The sequence below is a fragment of the Lutra lutra genome, chromosome 8, assembly GCF_902655055.1.
Source record: "Lutra lutra chromosome 8, mLutLut1.2, whole genome shotgun sequence".
NCBI classification, from domain to species: domain Eukaryota; kingdom Metazoa; phylum Chordata; class Mammalia; order Carnivora; family Mustelidae; genus Lutra; species Lutra lutra.
In genome coordinates this window covers 90,544,528-90,564,468 of record NC_062285.1, presented here as the reverse complement: position 1 = coordinate 90,564,468, position 19,941 = coordinate 90,544,528, and the positions used below count along the sequence as shown (strand labels likewise).

At 34.8% G+C, this 19,941-nt stretch overlaps 1 protein-coding gene across 1 annotated transcript; it reads right to left on the bottom strand.

The window, feature by feature from the left end:
* Positions 1–707: 707 nt before the first annotated feature.
* Positions 708–15,629, bottom strand: LOC125107356 (NKG2-A/NKG2-B type II integral membrane protein-like). Its single transcript, XM_047742344.1, has 6 exons — positions 15,408–15,629; positions 14,916–14,993; positions 14,386–14,439; positions 13,718–13,863; positions 1,133–1,236; positions 708–861 (listed from the first exon to the last, which is right to left on the bottom strand). The coding sequence occupies exons 1-6, from the start codon at positions 15,610–15,612 to the stop codon at positions 741–743; spliced, it is 708 nt and encodes a 235-aa protein (XP_047598300.1). The 5' UTR covers positions 15,613–15,629; the 3' UTR covers positions 708–740.
* Between the last annotated feature and the right edge of the window lie 4,312 nt (positions 15,630–19,941).

Below are 19,941 nucleotides of genomic sequence, written 5' to 3'. Positions count from 1 at the left end.
AACATTGCCACCGTAGGTTGTCATATGCAGTCCCTTTAAGGGCTATGAGAAATCAACTCATTTGGAAATACGAGTGGAATTATTTACCTTGGTGAGAGCTTTATAGTAACAGTAGTTGATATTATAATTTGTAATTTATGATTTAACAAATACCAAAAACTTAAGAAATGTATAATTTGTCCATGACTATTTATATTATTTACATTAATAAAATTAAGACGGAAAAACAGTTCTATGACACCAAGGGGGAAACCTCAGGTACACTTTGGGCTTTGCGTGATTATGATGCAGGTTCCTCCTTGGTAACGAACCATTCTAGTGAGTGATGCTGATAATGAGAGAAGCCAGGCACATGTGCATACAGGGACATTGTAAGCTAGCTCTGTACTTTCCTCTTAATTTTGTTGTCAATCTAAAATTGCTCCAAAAATAATATCAGAAATATTTCTGAGAAAATAATTGGCTTTTAAAGAAATGAGATATATATATATATATATATATATATTTAAAGATTTTTATTTATTTGACAGAGAGAGAGATCACAAGTAGGCAGTGAGACAGTCAGAGAGAGAGAGGAGGAAGCAGGCTCCCCCTGAGCAGAGAGCCCGATGCGGGCCTCGATCCCAGGACCCTGGGACCATGACCTGAGCCGAAGGCAGAGGCTTTAATCCACTGAGCCACCCAGGTGCCCTATATAATTTTTTAAGATGGTGAGACAGCATTATACCAAAATTAAGGGGCTAATATGCCTGGTGCTTACAAACATATGTTTTCCTTTCTAAACAGGAGTCAAAAGAACATTTTCTTGAGTCAAAATAAAAAAATGGGCAATTCTTGTCACTCTCTGAGGATACCGACAACCTGAAATACAGAGAATTAGATGGTATTAATCTTAGCAATACATAACAAAATATTCTGTTGAATAAACAATTTATTTAGACAAATAGTTATATCTCTAAATCTGCCCCATATAATTTTTCTATAGAAACACCTCAACAATTGTATTTATATAGTTGTTCACTATATAAACTATATATAGTTTATATATATATATATGGTTTGCTATTGCTATTTTTCTTTGTAAAAGCAATTCTTTTAAGTCATGAAATATAAATGTTCTCAAGAAACTTACCCTTTGGAAAAGAAAGGTGAGCCTTTTGGCCACACAGGTGAATTATAGTGGCTTCTCTGGGAGACTTTAATCCATGAAGAATGAATGAAGACATCCAACAAACACTATGAGAAAGCAAATTTTATTAGAAATCAAATAAAAGCTCATAGTCATTTGAATTTTGTAGTAACAAATTTAACTCTTTCTTACTTTATAGAATCTTTTAAACTATCATATAATGTTCTATCATTAGATATTCTTTCAAACTATCATAAATGTTACACACCGGACATATTATAAGAGTATCATAGTAGGAGTGAGCGAAGAGGACAAACTTACAAAGGCAACAATTTCTGGGTCCTAAAAACTGATCAAAGGTTAACAATATTTTATGAAATATCTATCATTGAAAATCACTCCTAGTGATTCAAGCAAGAAAAAGCACATCCGTAGTCTTCTTGTCCAGCACTGCTCCCTTGCCTCCCTGCCTGCCCACTGTATCTCAGTGATCCAGAAACTTGTAGTTCCACAATTTGGAAAAGCTGCAGAAAGCAATGGTGTTGGTGCCACAGACTCAATTAGCAGTAGATAAGGGACTGAAATAGCCCATTGACTTTTCAGCTCAAAGTGATGATTTCTTTTGGTACAAATGAAGAAAACCCATATGTTTACTAGTCAGATGTTGTGGTCAAACACTGTGACCCCCATAAATACTTAAGATTCTGTTACTGAGAGTACAATGAAAGAGTTGACAAGAACTCTCTACACACTCTTGGTGGATGGAAAAAAAAAAAATATATATATAAGCATATAGGAAGAGGATACCAAGATGAACCCAGTAGAAAATAGAACTGCTAGTAAAGTTATGAGCAATCCCCCCCTTCTCTCTCTCTCTCTCTCTCTCACACACACACACACATATACACACACATGTGCACACACACACATGCACACATATCACATGGCAGATGGTGGAAGCTCTACTGACTTGCAGTCTTTCCACACAGTCTTTGGAAAAAATTAGTGTTTGACATCTAAACTACAAAGTCACAAGGGCAAGCCCTAGGAATGTTGGCTCAAAAATAAAAATAAACAATAAGAATTTGGAAAAACTGAGCAGACCTATCAGCAGGCAGACAGAAAATTTTGCAGTAAAACTTTTTGCAAGTTTCAAAAATAATAAATCAAAGAAAAATGAAATAGAATGCATACTTACTAAACTATATTATCGAAAATTCTACCTAAAAATTTTAAAAAGAATGAACTGGGAGGGGTGCCTGGGTGTCTCAGTCAGTTAAGTGTCTGACTCCTGGTTTTATTTATTTTTTATTTTTTTTTAAGATTTTTTTTTTTTATTTGACAGAGAGAGATAGATCATAAGTAGATGGAGAGGCAGGCAGAGAGAGAGAGAGAGAGAAGCAGGCTTCTTTCTGAGCAGAGAGCCCGATGTGGGACTCAATCCCAGGACCCTGAGATCATGACCTGAGCCGAAGGCAGTGGCTTAACCCACTGAGCCACCCAGGCGCCCTCCTGGTTTTATTTAATCATGATCTTGTGGTTGTGGGATTGAGCCCCTGTCAGGCTCCACAGTCAGTGCAATCTGCTTCAGATTCATTCTCCCTCGCACTCCACACCTCCCTGCTTGCATGTGTTCACTCTCTCTTTCTCTAAAATAGATAAATAAAATCTTCAAGAAAAAAAAAGAGTGGAAAGGAACTGGAAAATGTCTTCCATACTAAGGGAAAATAAGGTCTATAGAAACTTGTATGGAGATAAGATGTTAAATTTATTTGAAAAAAAAAAAGTATTTTAAAGTAATATTTAAAAATCTATGTAAATTATAAAGAAAACTGTGTTCAAATAATTAAATGAAAATATTATGGCAGCAATAGTTCAAGTAGGAATTATCAACAGAGAAATAAAACTATGCAACTAGAGCTCAGAAATCCTGTTTATAAATACATACCTCAAATGAAAAATTCACGTATTGGCAATACAGAAAAATTTGTGATGCAGTAGAAAAAAAATTGATCAGGTTGTCAAAGGAGTAACATAATTTATTCATCCCATAGGATGAGAAAGAAAAAAGAAAAAATAACAATGTTCAGGACATTCCAAATAGTATCAGGAAAACCTGCATAGGTCGAAATTCAAACTGAGAAGGACAACAGGGCAGAAAAAAAGAAAAAAGACAACAGAAAAAAAAAAATCCTAGGGCAGAATGTATGAACAACTTCTCAAATATTTAAAAAATAGTCCTGGACACCAGGGGCTTAGCAAACTACTAGTAGAGCACATAGAAATCCACAACAAAGAATTCATAATGAAATGGCTGAAGCACACTTCCAAACCACAGACAAAAAAAATATTCCCGAGGGAACAGAATAGATCATGAAGGGACCGGAATCAGTGTGAAGATCAGGGAATGGGTGATAATATCTTCCACCTCCAGCAGCATTAGAACCCATTATCTAACCACAGAATCCCTATCTGCCTGGCATAGTATTTCAGATTGCAGGGGGATAACATCAACAAGATGAAGATACACGAAACCCTAAATTCCCCATGTAAACAATAATTTAAAAATATACCCAGACACAAAACTATGTGTATTTGGTCTAATCATTTTTGGTCATAATCATATTTGGTCTAATCATTTTTGATGAGTGTGCCAAAACTATGGGTATTTGGTCTAATCATTTTTGATGAGTGTGCCGAGACCATTCAGTAGGGAAGGGACTGTATCTTTCACAAACGGTGTTGGGAAACTGATTATCTGATATAAGAGAATAAAATTGGAGGCCAATATTTACAGCATATACTGAAGCTAACTCAAACCAGGTTAAAGACCTAAACACAAGATATAAAACTGTAAAATTCCTTGAAGAAAATATGAGGGGAAAGGGAAAACATTGTATTTGGCAATAATTTCTTGATATGACACCAAAGGCAAAGACCACAAAGGAAAAGTCTATTGTAGACAAATGGGCTACATTAAACTAAAATGTTTCTCTGACTCAAAGGGCATGATTAAGAGAATGAAATGACAGAGTATGAAAAAAAAAATGCTTATAAATTGTATATCAAACAAAGGATTCATATCCAAAATATATAAGGAATCATATGAGTTAGTAACAACAACAACAAAAACCAAATAACCCAATTTAAAAATGGGCAAAGGAATTAAATGGAGATTTTTCCAGAGAAAATATACAAATGGTTAAAAACATATGAAAGGATGCTCAATATCACTAGTTATCAGAGAGATGCAAATCAAATTCTCTAAGACATATTTCCTCATACTCCTTAAGATGTATACTATTAAAAAAAAAAAGTGTTGTCTTACCAATACACTATTGTTGGGAATATATATTGGTGAGCTATTATGAAAATATGAAAAACAGTATGGTGTTTCTTCAAAAAATTGAAACTAGAATTGCCATATGAATGAGTAACTCCACATATAGGAAATATATAAAAGAATTGAAAGCAAGATCTAAAATAGATATCTGTTCACCCACACTGACTACAGCATTATTCACAGGAGCCAAGAGATTGAAGCAGCCCAAAAGTCCACTGACGGATGAATGGATCAAGAAAACATAGTATACACATACCAATATAATATTATTCAGCCTTGGAAAGGAAGGAAATCCTGTCACATGCTACAACATGGATGAAATGCCACGATGTTCTGCCCCACCTATCGGGTTCCATGTTATGGCTCTGGGTCTTACTGTAAATGGTGCTCTGCTCTGAACCGCAACCCCATCCCAGGCCTGGACTCTGAGCTGCCATTGCTAACACCAGGTTGCTGCTGCTTGGACCTTTTCCTCCACCTATGGAAGCTCAAGGCTCTGACCCGTCATTGCTAGGGCCAAGCTCTCACTGCCTTGAGCCCCATTTTGTAGGTTCCTTGACAGGGTCCTGAGTACTTATTGGGGGTACTGTACTGCTACATCCCAAGACAAATTTTCAGCTCCCAGGTCACGGCTTTGAATTGTTATTGGGGGTTAGACTGCTAGAGCTCTATGCTCAGCTCCTTGGGTCCTGACACATGATTTGAAAAAACCACCACTGGTTCATGCTGCTGCTATCTTATGACTGCTACTTGGGACAGAATTGAAACTTCGACTTATTGTCCTCAGACTATGCTGCTACCACACCCTGCCCCACAGCCTCACGTCTCAAATGAATCTTGTCATCCAAGAGCCCATGTCACTGCTACATTCTTCCCTCCAGCCAGCCAGAGTCACATGGTGAGCCCCTGAGACCCAAGTACAGTTTCCAGGGAATACGTGCACATGTCTGCACCCCAGACCCGAGTGCCACAGCCACAGCAAGTGCACCTGTGCACCAACACGCAGTTGCTATGGTGTTTCCATTGGTACCTGATCCTGGATGATAGTTCCAATAATGCTTTGAAAGCTCTGAGGTCAGCATGCCAAACTAGACACCAAAAAGGATCCTCTCAGCAAGAACTTCTTCCCATGGATGACACAGGAGAGAGTGGGATGATATGTTTAATGTGATCAATGGGAAAATGACCTGTCAACCAAGAATACCTTACTCAACAAAGCTGTCATTCAGAATTGAAGAAGAGATAAAGACTTTTCCAGCATCTCCGAGGATAGCATGTCAAAGTGTTAACTCTCACCCAAGATGGCAGTCAGAGGAGAGGAGAAGCAAGATCCTAGTGATGGTTGGTTAATGCCATGTGTCAGAAGAAATGTTAACTATTCGATCTGCCCTATGGAAATGTTAAAGTGAATTCTTTTTTTTTTTTTTTTGGTAAAGATTTTATTTATTTATTTGACAGAGAGAGAAACCACAAGGAGGCAGAGAGGCGGGCAGAGCGGGAGGGGGAAGCAGGCTCCCCACCTAGCAAGGAGCCCAATGCAGGACTGGATCCCAGGATCCTGGGATCATGACCTGAGCTGAGGCAGAGGCTTAACCAACTGAGCCACCCAGGTGCCCATTAAAGTGAGTTCTTAAAGCTGAAAAAAAGACAAAAATAAGTAACATAAAAACATATAAAAATATAAAATCACTAGTAGAGGCCGAAGGATAAGGATATTGGATGTTGGTAGAGGCAATGATTTTGTGGATAAGTCACCAAAAGCATAGGCAACAAAAACTAAAATAAAAAACTAGGACTGCATTAAACTAAGGAGCTTCTGAACAGCAAAGGAAACAATAAAAAAAGAATTGAAAGAACAATGCACAGAACAGGAGAGAATATCAACTATAAATCAGATAAGGGACTAATATCCAAAATATATAAAGAACTCACACAATGTGGTAAAAACAAAGAAAATAATGCAATTTTAAAAATGGGCAAAAAAAAAAAATGGGCAAGAGACCTGAGAAGACATTTTTCTGAAGACATACAAAAGGTCAAAAGATATGTGAAAGGTGCTCTAAATCACTAATCATCAGGTAAATGCCAATAAACCACAATAAAATATCTCCTCACCCTGGTTAGGATGTTTTTTTAAAAAAGATAAGAATTATCTAATTTTGGTGAGCATGTCAAGAAAAGGAAGTCCTTTGAAGGAAATGTAAATTTGTACTGCCAAATGGATAATAATGTGGTGGTTTTTAAGAAATTAAAATAAAACTGCCATAAGAATCAGTAATGCCACTCTTATGTATATATTTAAAAGAACTGAAATCATCTCAAAGTTATATCTGCATATCCATTCTCATTGCAACATTAGTCACAGTAGCCAGTTATGGAAGGAACCTAAGCATCTGTCAACAGATAAATAATTAAAGAATGTACAATATATATACACATACACAAACATGCACAAATATATTTATGCATATTGAAATATTATTCAGACATGAGGAAGTAGAAAATCATGCCATTTGTGGCAAATTGATAGATCTTGAAGACATTATAGTAAGTGACAAAAGTCTGACGGAGATAGATAAACACTGTCGTCTCACTTATGTGGAGATTCTAAAAAAATGAACTTGTAAAAGCAAAGAACAGAATGTTGTTTAGCAAAGGCTGTGAAGTAGGGGGAATTTGGGAGATGTTTAAGAATACAAAGTAGCTAGTAGATAATAAGTTCTGGAAGTCTAAGCACAATGTAGTGATTATAGTCAGCATTACTGTATTATAAACATCAAAGTTGGTAAAACTAAATCTTTGCTGCTCTCAATAGCCACAAAAATGATAAATACATGACATGATAAAAGTGTTATCTAGCATTATCTTAGTAATCATATTCTAATACATAAGTGTATCAAATGAACACATTGTATGGTTAAATTTATACAATGCTATATGTCTATTTTAGCTATTAAAAACAAACAACAGATATATTTGTAATACCTACAGCTTCTACAAAGGAAATAACTTAAGAATATAGCTAAGACAAAAATAGAGGAATTAAAATGGAATTAACACATTTAATACAAAAGTTGTCGGGCAACATGGAAAAAGAAATAAAGACACAGACATAGAATAAGTAGCAAAATAACAGATCCAACCCCAACTATTCCATTAAAGATATTCAAGTGAATTAAATAAATATTTCAATCAAAAGATAGAAATTGTCTCCCAAGTGAAAAGGTAAGATCTACATGCTTTCTGTAACAGACACACATTAGACTCAAAAGCACAAATAGGTGTAAAAAATGGATAACAAAAGATCTACCCTGCAACAATCAGCCCATAAATGAGCAGAAATAGCTATTCTAGTGTCAGACAAGGTAACTGTAAAAATAAGATATATTATTAGAAATTAAAAGAAACATTTCAACATGTTAAGGCTCTCAATATAAGAGGAAAATAAAACAATTAAAAAAATATATTATTCACTTTGCAACAGAACCTTCAAACACCATGAAACAGAAAATGATGGATTTGGAAGGATAAATAAACAATTTAATGGTATAGTTGGAGATTTAAAAGCTGTTCCATTAGTAGGGAGAGAACAGCTAGTCACAAAATCAGGAGGCCTATGGAAGACTATCCAAGCAGTAGGAACAAGCCTGACAACTGATATATGGAGAAAGAGGTCTAGGTCATAAATAGGGATCACATTTTTGAAGAATGGAGATATTCAAAGTAATAGACAAAGGATTAAATTATAAGCAACAATGGAAAGACATGTGGACAATTTTCAAACTTGTGGAAAAGTGGTATACTTCTGAAAAATGTATAGTTCCAAGATGAAATCTGTGAATATACCTTGTAGTGGATGATACTAAACTGAGGCTATATTGAAACTTTTAGAGTGGAACTAAAGTGGCGTTTAGAGACAATGTGAAGCTTTGTCACTTATACTCAAAAGGAAGAATGTTATAAAATGCATGACCTGATAACCTTCTCAAGAAGCTATGCAGAGGGACGTCTGGGTGGCTCAGGTCATGATCCCAGCGTCCTGGGATCGAGTCCCACATCGGGCTCCTTGCTTGGTGGGGAGCCTGCTTCTCCCTCTGCCTCTGCCTGCCATTCTGTCCGCCTGTGCTCGCTCTCTCTCCCTCTCTCTCTGACAAATAAATTTAAAAAAAAATCTTAAAAAAAAAAGAAGCTCTGCAGAGAAGAGCCAATTAGAGTTAGAGAACAAGGAAATGATAAACATATATTTAGCCGAAAGCTGATTCTGAATTATGTATAGTAGAATAACTCACAGTAGCCCCAAATGGATCAATTCCCAAATATCCAAGAGCATCAGCAGTAGTATGGATAAATAAATTTAAGTAGAAGCAGACAATGGAACAGAAATGAGTTTGGAGGGATGCCTGGGTGGCTCAGTCGGTTGAGCCGCTGCCTTTGGCTCAGGTCGCAATCCCAGGGTCATTGGATCGAGTCCCGCATTGGGCTCCTTGCTCGGCGGGGAGCCTGCTTCTCTCTCCGCCTCTGCCTGCCACTCTGCCCGCTTATGTGCACGTTCTCTCTCTCTCTCTCTCTCTCTGACAAATAAATAAATAAATAAAATCTTAAAAAAAAAAAAAAAGAAATGAGTTTGGACAATTGAACACCTCATGCAAGTAATAGGTGCATTGCACAAGTTTTGCTTTCCCTGAAAGAGCCAAGAAAGAAAGAATACATACTGTATGATTCCATTTACATAAAGTGTTTTTTAAATGCAGATTAGAACATGAAAGGGGCATTTTGTAGTGATGGCAATATTTGTATTCTCATTCCACATGATGGTGAGTCTTGAAAATGCACCCATCTATTGGCATCTTTTGGCATGTAAAATTGCATCCATCTGTATGTACATTATACCACAGTAAAATTATCATAAGAGACTATTTTGAAAATATGCAAACATATTTAAAACTAGACATAAAATTGAAAAAATCCTACCAAATTCAACTTTGTGAAAACAAAAACAAAAAGAAATGAAAAGAAGGGCCATCTGTACCCCAATGTTTATAGCAGCAATGGCCACGGTCGCCAAACTGTGGAAAGAACCAAGATGCCCTTCAACAGACGAATGGATAAGGAAGATGTGGTCCATATACACTATAGAGTATTATGCCTCCATCAGAAAGGATGAATACCCAACTTTTGTAGCAACATGGATGGGACTGGAAGAGATTATGCTGAGTGAAATAAGTCAAGCAGAGAGAGTCAATTATCATACGGTTTCACTTATTTGTGGAGCATACCAAATAGCATGGAGGACAAGGGGAGATGGAGAAGAGAAGGGAGTTGAGGGAAATTGGAAGGGGAGGTGAACCATGAGAGACTATGGACTCTGAAAAACAATCTGAAGGGTTTGAAGAGGTGGGGGGGGTGGGAGGTTGGGGGAAAATGGGGTGGGTATTAGAGAGGGCATGGACTGAATGGAGCACTGGGTGTGGTACAAAAACAATGAATACTGTTATGCTGAAAATAAATAAAAAAAATAAAATTTGAGATCCTTATACAAAAAAAAAAAAAAAAAAAAAAAAAAAAAGAGGGGCTCCTGGGTGGCTCAGTGGGTTAAGCTTCTGCCTTCGGCTCAGGTCATGATCCCAGAGTCGTGGGATCGAGCCCCACATCGGGCTCTCTGCTCGGTAGGGAGCCTGCTTCCCCCGCCCTCTCTCTGCCTGCCTCTCTGCCTGCTTGTGATCTCTCTCTCTCTCTCTGTCAAATAAATAAATTAAATCTTTGAAAAAAAAAAAGAAATGAAAATATCAGAAGTGTTGTTACAACTTCTAATACAATTTAATCTGTCATTCAGAAAGCTTTTCACACTCAGTTACAGAATATTTAGATGTTTATGAATAAGGAAAAATGTAATGCTAATTGAACAGTAAATACAAACCCTTGAGGGTAGAAAAAGGGGCTAATAAAATATGTGTTATGTGCATTTTGATGGGAATGCTAAAAAAAAAAGGAAATTACATGTTTGTGGCATTCATAAATAGATTTGGACAATGTGTAAAAATAAAGGACTATGACATAAGTAGATTTATTGGAACAATACAATGTTGGATTTACGTTTGAAATTCCGTAGTCATACTTCATCATATTAGCAGAGTAAATAAGATCAAATGATATGATTTCCCTGATACAGAAGGCAATTAATAAAATTAACATTCACTCTTATTTTAAAAAATATCTTTAGCAAGATAGAAATAAGTAGGAAACATTCATGCAAAGATCTAGAATAGATATAACTCTGGAAAGAACGAGTATAAACTCAATGTTTAAAAAAGGATGGTTTTTAAAGTATGAAATTGACATAAAAATACATGAGGAGGTTAATGAAATAGAAGTGCAAAGTTTATATCCACACATACGGAATGTAGATTTCAACAAAGATACGAATAATTCAGTGGAGGAAGTATAGTCTTTTTAAAAAATATTGTGGAAAGAATGGAGTATCAAATATTTTTAATAAATATATACTTTATACTATGTACAAAACTGCTAAAATTGATCATACATAAATGTAAATAATAAGATTTCAGGAAGATGTATTAGAAAAAAATGCATGACCTAATGTTGGCAGACAATAGAACAAGAAAAACATGATCCATAAAAGAAAAAATTGGTGAAGTGTAGTTTGACAGGATAATTTCTACTCTTTGAAGAGAAAAGAGAGGTAAATCATAGACTTCAGAGGAAATATTTACAAATCATAATCTCATAAATGACCGGCTGCCAGGATACATAAAGAATTCTCAAAGTATAATTACAAAAATTAAAAATGTAACCAAAACATTTCAATAGTCAACTTCTTCAAAAAACATTATATGAATGGTAAATGAGTATAGGAAAAGATGTTCAACACTATTAGTCTTAGGAACATACAAAATAAAACCACTACAAATCAGACTTCTGGTTCTGGAAAGATAGAGAAGAAAAACTTTTCACTATTTCTCCCACCAAATACAGCTAAAACCCTGGACAGTATATAAAGACAACATAAGAAGATTCAGATAGGTGATAAGAAAGCTGACAGAACCAGGTACTCTAGACCCGAGGAATGACATAGTGGTGAGTTCCCTGGAATTTCTCTTTCCCTCACCTGTCCCAGACTGGTGACAGAGAGGCTGCCAACCCACGGCCACCAATGGGGACAGATAAAAGCCCCAAGATGTTTTTTGTCTCCAGTCAAAATAGTGGAAAAAAGGCATGCTAGAAAGAGAAAATTTTTAGACACTAACTGCGTTATTCATCAAAAATCTATTATCTCACAGTATGACAAACACAGCATCACAAAAAATAAATTCCCAATGGGTTATAAACCCTATTTAAGAATGAAAAAGAAATAAAACTGTAAATCCTGGAAAATAACATAGGCAATTATATTAATTAATTTAGACTAATTTCTGAAATAAGTCCAAAACAATCACTAACACCCAAATGATAAGTTGAACTAGAGTTACATTAATAAATTTTTGTACTTGGGGCATGTGGGTGGTTCAGTTGGTTAAGTGGCTGCCTTCAATTCAGTTCATGATCAGGGTCCTGGGATCTAGCACCCTGTTAGGCTCCCTGCTCAGCCCAGGAGTCTGCTTCTCCCTCTCCTCCTGCCCCTCCCCCTGCTCATGCTTGCTCCCACTGTCTGTGTGTGTCTCTCTCAAATAAATAAATAAAATATTAAATAAATAAATAATAAACAAACAAATAAATAAATATTGGTGATTAAAAACTCCAATATGATAGTAAAAATGTAAGACACTGCATCAAAATGTATTTGTATCTTATAAACTCAAAAAAGAGCTCATTTCTAAAATATGACAAGGACTTCTAAGACGGGAAAAGAAGACATCATCTAGGAGAAATGGGCAAGAGACACACTAGAGGACTTCTCATCCTCACAAAAGATAACATCCTAATGATTCATGGCCCAGAAAAATAGTACTGTTATAGAACCACCAGATCTTATTGAATTATTTTTTCTGAGACTACTGAATTAATTTTTCTTTTTTTTTTTAAAGATTTTATTTATTTATTTGACAGAGAGAGATCACAAGTAGACGGAGAGGGAGAGAGAGAGAGAGAGGGAAGCAGGCTTCTCGCTGAGCAGAGAGCCCGATGCGGGACTCGATTCCAGGACCCTGAGATCATGACCTGAGCCGAAGGCAGCGGCCCAACCCACTGAGCCACCCAGGCGCCCCTGAATTAATTTTTCTAAGACTACAGAATTTTGGACCAAGGTTCTATTTGATAAAGTATATATTTACACAATACATTAGCAAAAACATTGGAATAATTTAATAAATTGAAAACACATAACTATGACCATGCAATTTCATTCTAATCCTTAAATAAAAAGGTATTATAATTAAACATAAATACAATTATAATGTTATAGTTCTATGTTTGTGTTTTATGATGATAAATGTAATATTTATATACCTAAATATTTACTACTATACTTATATGCCTAAATATATTACTACTATTTTTATAGGCTTTTTATATTTATATGCCTAAGTATATGACTACTACATAGTCATGCATAAATTACTATACATACAATGTGTGAAAATAGACAAGGAAAGGTTTTCCATAAAATAATTGTTAATGATACCCACATACTAAAAGGACTAAATTTCTAAGAATAGATTTTAAAAGGTCATATTCATGTAAGACAGGGCAGTGAACATTCACAAACAATAGACTAATTGATAATAGAGACGGATTACAAATATGTGAGAGTGAAAGGTGACACATTTAAATTGCACACTGCATGAGTCCATTGATATGAAGTCCAAAAATAAGCAAAGATATTTCACAATATGAAAATTAGCAGGGCTAATAAAGGCTCTAAGCTTCTATTTCAGGATCTGATTTGTAATTATGTGGTTCTAGCTCCTTTGTGATCAATTTCACAATCATAGACAATTTCTTTGATGTGTGGTAAGATTAAATAGTAAAGGTTAATTTAGGCAAAATGGCATATATAGAAGCACAGTTTTCTATGAAAAGCTAGACTGAAATTTATCAAATGTACATTAACAGTATAAAATATAAATAAAATATTTAGAGTCAAACTATGGAACATTAGCAGACTTTAAAACAATAACAATTAACTATAAATACAAACACAAACATAAAACTATGGATGAACTCTACAAGTATAATATTATAATATTAACTGATAAGATCTTATTAAAATGGAAACATTTGAATCTTACCATTTCCTCTTCATCATCTATGGAAAGTAGGTTAGAGTTCTTAGAAGCACAGGATGCTGAACTCTCATTCCATGATTTTCTTTCAGTGCTAATATAATAGCAATTGTTAGAATATGTAAGCCACTCTTTCGGACAACAGTGATAAGCTGGAGAAAGGTTATGAGATGTCATCCAAAAGAATTTTGAATGCTAACAAATTCAAATTAATTTACATGATCACCTATGTGTACATATATGTGTGCATAACATATCCATGTATACCTAGGAAGGTATAAATAGGACAAAATATGCTTATGCACACTCAACAGAGAATGATTAGCCAATCATTCCCTAACTTATGTGTTTATATAGAGCAAACACCCCAAAATTTCCATCTCTCCATGTCATGAGAGTCACTGGAGGAAACCATTATTTTAGATTTATCCCTTATCCCTGGTATAGCAGGAGGAAATTTGAGGTAATGGGTAACAATGGATATGGGAATTTGAGTATTTCTTCAGATTGTTACATTAGAAGTAATACTCTCCTATAGTCATTATTTCTGAAACTTTATTACATGATTTTCTAATTTATTTTCCCCAAAAGAAGCTACTATCATCTTTTCCTTGTTTAAAATAGAGATAAAATAGAAAACTATGTTAATATCAGAGTTCGGAAAATGATTGTACCTTTTTGGATCCTTGTTTCCAGGAGTGTTTTGTTCTGCTCTGTTCCTTCAGTAACTAGAAAAATTAAAGTAATCCTCACAAAAACTTATTAAAGTAAATAAATCATAATGATGTGAGTTTCTTAATTTGAAACTTGGTCTATTATTTAGAATGAGAAAGTTGTGCAATAAAGTTGACTTACCAAAAAAAGTTAATAAAATAATGAAGGTGTGGAGGAAAATATTTCAAAAACATAAAGAACAAACCTCTCTATATCTTACAGTATTTGATTTAACCAGTCTCATGAATTAACTTGTATATCTCCATAAGGTCTCTCCTATAACTTGTCTTTGAGCTATGAAATCTGAATATGTGTGTAATACTCTCTACAATTATTGTTATTTATATTTTGACAAATTCAGAATAGCCATTCCGCAGAGAGCATACATGCATTAAAATGAGATAATACAATTCCATAATATTATGCAGTATTTCAAGGCACTGATAATCATTAAAGTGAAAAATTCCCTTGTAGTCATTCAAACACTTACAGGGAATAACAGCTATTGTGACCACAGTGGACATCAAGACAAGGCAAATGATTCCCAGGATCCCAGCAATGAGCTTTCCTGGACATAAAAGTAAATAGTTGGAAGAGAAATGAAAACACTGAGAAAGGATGGGCAAAAATAATCCTTAGGAAATTTACATACAGTAGAACCAACAAAGCACAGGGAGTCACATATAAAAATTTGGACCCCAAGCTTGTATCTATTGTTATAATCATTTTTCAGAATATACCATCACATTTACAGTAAATTTATTACCCCAGGAGATGTTGGTAAAGATTACAAATTATAGCAAGGCTGGAACAAAGTTAGTCATCAGATATCAATTACACTATATTGCAACTTCAAGCTCTGATCTTCAGAAATGAGAAATACGGAAGATCATTTACTATTCATTCTCTGCATTCTGCAGCCCAACTGCACATCATAGTACATCATACAACAGATATACTGTATGTGTATTACATGTTTTACCTTTACAGTAGGAGTTCTTGCTGTTCCTTTGAGGATCCTGAGAAGCATTTTGAAGATTTGAAGCATCTTGAAGATTTAATTCTACATAGGTTATTTCCTGCTCAGTTTCTGAAATGGGACTTTTAGTGCTCTTAGCTTTCACTTGCTGTCTTTTTGAACCCTTAATCTGACTGAGTTCTGCATAGGTAACTCCATGGTTATTCATCTCTGCAGCTGCATGGTGTCAGGCACAGGGCTGAATCAGACTGTACTGAAGGACTTGATGAGTGGTGTAGGCGATGACAAGATTGCTGGGACAGTCACAGTGGGTGGAGTGTGTGGTGAGTGATAGCATTCATTTGCTGTTGAACAATGTAAAATTTGGTACTAATTTCCTTAGAGCTTTAAAGCAGCATTTCATGATAGAATACATTGTTATTACGATGGTATTCTATGTTTGAGAGAATAGTACTGGTTGGAGTAATGTCAAGCAATAAATTAGGGAAGAAGAAAGGAATTCAGAAATAATATTGTCCTTATCAATGTAAGGTCAGATTCAATAGAACTTTTCAATGATAGTGGAACAACTGGGTTAAAATTAAAAACTTGTACAAAAAATGCTGTACCAACTTTTTTGACAACTTTTAAATCCATGTTGGTTAAAAATTGAGTGGTCTAAGGTTGAGAGTACTAGTGTTAGCACATACAGGATTTTCTTGTAGTATATGTCTGTTATTGGGGGATTTACATTTCCTTACTAAAAGGTAGTGCAGTGTTATCAAGTGAATTTTTACTTTGAATAACTGTGGAGTTCTAGAAATCATTTAATTTTAAAAGAAAGATTTTATATGTTGAAAAATATTACATGACATCCTAAACTTACTGGAAATCTGAACATTGAAAGCAAAGACCAAAATATATTTTTAAAAGTGCTTATATAATACTAGAAGTTGACAATTGATTTAATGATAAAGATATGAAATCATAAATGATAAATAAAAGTGTAGATCATTTATGGAAGACCACTGGTGGTGCAAACCACAGAAAGATCTATGAATGTCAAAGGCAATGTGGACAGGTTTACTTGTATAAAGAATTCTAATAAATCAAAGAAGTATAATTTCATAATTTAATCAATGAGCTCTGTAATAAGTGAAATCTGAAATTACTCCTGGATCTCAAAACTTACAAAGTATGATATTTATAAAGTTACTTCATGTCTAACTACACAGTTTCTACTAATCTAAAATGTGAATTAAAATAAAATATAATGCATATAGAGCATTCATACCTTTTAGACTATGTAACATAATTCATTAGACAGGAGTATCTTTCAGTATTGAATATCTTTTTTTTTTTTTTTTTTTGCCAAGTTTGGGTATGTTTTTAAAAAAGTCTTTTGAATGTTTGTAGTTAAGTTTAAATTAACATTTGCAGAAGGTACATCATTTTGCTTTTTATGAAAAATCAAATTGCTTTCATTCATCTAAGCAAATGTATGAGGAATTCTGCTTGACCATTATGATTTAATGGATTCATATTAATAATCTATTTTTTAAGACTGGGCTAAATATAAAATAATATGTATAACTATAAGTGATGACAAATCCAAGTCAAGTGTTCCTTTTTATGATGCTTATGGCTTTCACCTGAAATTACATTGATCTGCAAACACAATTATGTATATATTGTTATGCATAACAATGCATATATTATTAATTGCATCTCTACAGGTAAGAATTCAAATATTTTAGGAAATTCTCCAAGATATTTCATATCCATTCTTGTTTGTCACCCTGAATTGTTGGAATAAATATACCAATGTTCTCTGTGATTTGATTGTATATTGATTGTACCTCAGATATATCTTATTCAGCATTTGTAATCTACCAGCAAAAGAGGCGGCTAAGAGAGAGACAGCAGAGGAGTGACACATACCTTCTGTTGACCAGAGAGTTGGGCATCTTCCAGTGGGAGACCAGGTTACTCTTGTAAACAGACAGTATCTGTGGTCTTCACAGACTTCTGGCCCTGTGAGAGCTGAGTGAGGCAATAGTGGAAAAAGTAGATTTCTCATCAATGTGTCACTTAAAATTTGAACAGGAAATTCTTACACTTGGGCTATTTTGAAGTCAGTGCATCTCATACACACCTCCAGAATGTAAAGGCTTTGAGTTTGTAGTGTGTCATTTAGTTTGTTTGTACCAAGAAATTTTTATGTTCCAGAAGATACTGGGGTCAGACTTGACCACCAGGCTGTTAACTGAATCACAAACACTGAGTACCTAGACCTTATGAAAAATATCTTAGATGTTTAAGTTTTACTTTTAGAGAAGGTTGCTAAATCTTGGCATTACGTATTTTTTCTTATGCCTTTGCTATGTCATTTCTATTATACTGAAAATATTCTAAAATCATCATCCTCTTAACAGGTATTTAATGATATTTGGCACTAATTCTGAAGACTTACTATATTTTCAAATTTATTGCTACTGTCACAAAAACACCAATTTCCAAACTTATCTTTTTTTTCTTAAGATTTTATTTATTTATTTGACACACAGAGAGAGATCACAAGTAGGCAGAGAGGCAGGCAGAGAGAGAGGGGGAAGCAGGTTCCCTGCTGAGCAGAAAGCCCGATGCAGGGCTCCATCCTAGGACCCTGGATCATGACCTGAGCCGAAGGCAGAGGCTTTAACCCACTGAGCCACCCAGGCGCCCCTAAACTTACCTTTTTTAAAAAAATCATATTTATTTACTTGAGAGAGAGAGAGGGAATGAGCACAAGTTGGGGGGGGAGGGGCAAGGGAGAGGAAGAAGTGATCTCCCCACCTAGCAAGGAACTGGAAGCAAAGCTCAAATCCAGGACCCTGGGATCATGACCGGAGCTGAAGGCAGATGCTTAACCCCCCCAGATTGAGCTAACCAGGCATCCCTCCAAACTTATCTTCTCAATTTTTCTGCCTTAGTTTTTAAAATACTTGCAATCAATTTTGTTATTTGTAAATAAGATATTTAGGTTTCTGCTGAAAAAACTAAATACAACAGTGAACAATATTGAACAATAACACCATGCCAGAGATCGGAATATTAAATAATTAGCCACTCCTTTTCCCTGCTCCCCTATGGCAATCACAACTTTGGTTTCTATATATGAGACTATTTCTGTTTTGTTTGTTTTCATATTCTACATTACCAGTTAAATCATATGGTATCTGCTTTTCACTGTCTAATTTCATTTAGCATTAAAACCTCTAGGTCCATTAATATTGTCAAAAATGACAAAATTTTTATTCTTCTTTATTGCTGAGTAATATTCCATTGTGTATATATGTATGTGTGCATACATATACATATAGTTTATATATATGTGCATACACATATACATATATTTTATGTATAATATATATATTATTCCTTCTTTATATATTCATCTATAGTTGGACACATGGGTTGCTTCCATATCCAGGCTACAGTATTAATGCTATAATAAATATAGGGTGGAAATGTCTCTTCAAGGGAATGTTTTCATTTTCTTCCAATAGACACCCTGAATGGATTTTCTGGATATTATGCTATTTCCATTTTTAATATTTTTGAGGAACCTCTATACTCACATGCATTATGAATACACCAATTTACATTCCCAGCAACAATGCACAAGATTCCCTTTTCTCCACACTCTTGCCAATATTTGTTATTTCTTTTCTTTTTGATTCTGACAGATGTGAGATAATAGATACCTTATTGTGGTTTTGACTTGCATTCTCCTGATGATTAATGATGTTGAACATCTTTTTATGTGTCAGTTGGCCCTCTGTATGTTGTCTTTCAAAGAATATCTATTCGTGTCTTTGGCCCATTTCTTAATCACTTGTTTCTATACTTTTGGTGTTGAGCTGTAGGAGTTCTTTAAATATTTTGGATACTAACCCCTGGCTGGGTATATTACTTGCAAATATCATCCCCCGTTAGGTAGGCTGCCTTTTTGTTTTATTGATGGTTTCCTTGGCTGGGCAAAAAATTTATGGTTTGATGTATTGTTTATTTTCCTTCCTTAAGGAGACAGAGCCAAAAGAATAAAGTTAATAAAGTTAAGACTTATCTCCAAGAGTCTGTTGCCTATGCTTTCTTTGAGGAGTTTTATGGCTTCTGGCTTTATATCTAGGACTTTGATTCATTTTAGGGTTGTGTGTGTGCATGGTGTAAAAAGTGGTCTGTTTTTATTCTTTATCACATAATTTTCCATTTTTTTAAACACCATTTACTGAAAACTCACTGTTCTCCACAGTCTATTCTTACCTTTCTTGTCATATATTAGTTGACCATATAAACAGAGGTTTATTTCTGGACTTCGTATTCCATTCCTTTGAACTATGTGTCTATTGTGTCATGCTGCTTTGATTGCTATGGTTTTGTAGTATAGTTTGAAATCTAAGAGCATGTTACATATAGTTTTATTTTTCTTTCAAAAGATTGCTTAGGTTTTAAAGTGTAGTTTGTCTGATGTAAATATTGCTACTCCTGCTTTCTTTTGACATCCGTTTACATGCTA

Bases quoted from the DNA above. Each gene is read 5' to 3' on its own strand.
- LOC125107356 (XM_047742344.1), bottom strand. From the start codon at position 15,612: ATGAATAACCATGGAGTTACCTATGCAGAACTCAGTCAGATTAAGGGT. The intron at 1,237-13,717 runs GTAAGATTCAAA...GCTTTCTCATAG, and splicing joins TAGATGATGAAGAGGAAATG to TGTTTGTTGGATGTCTTCAT. The intron at 862-1,132 runs GTAAGTTTCTTG...TCTGTATTTCAG, and splicing joins TCACCTTTCTTTTCCAAAGG to GTTGTCGGTATCCTCAGAGA.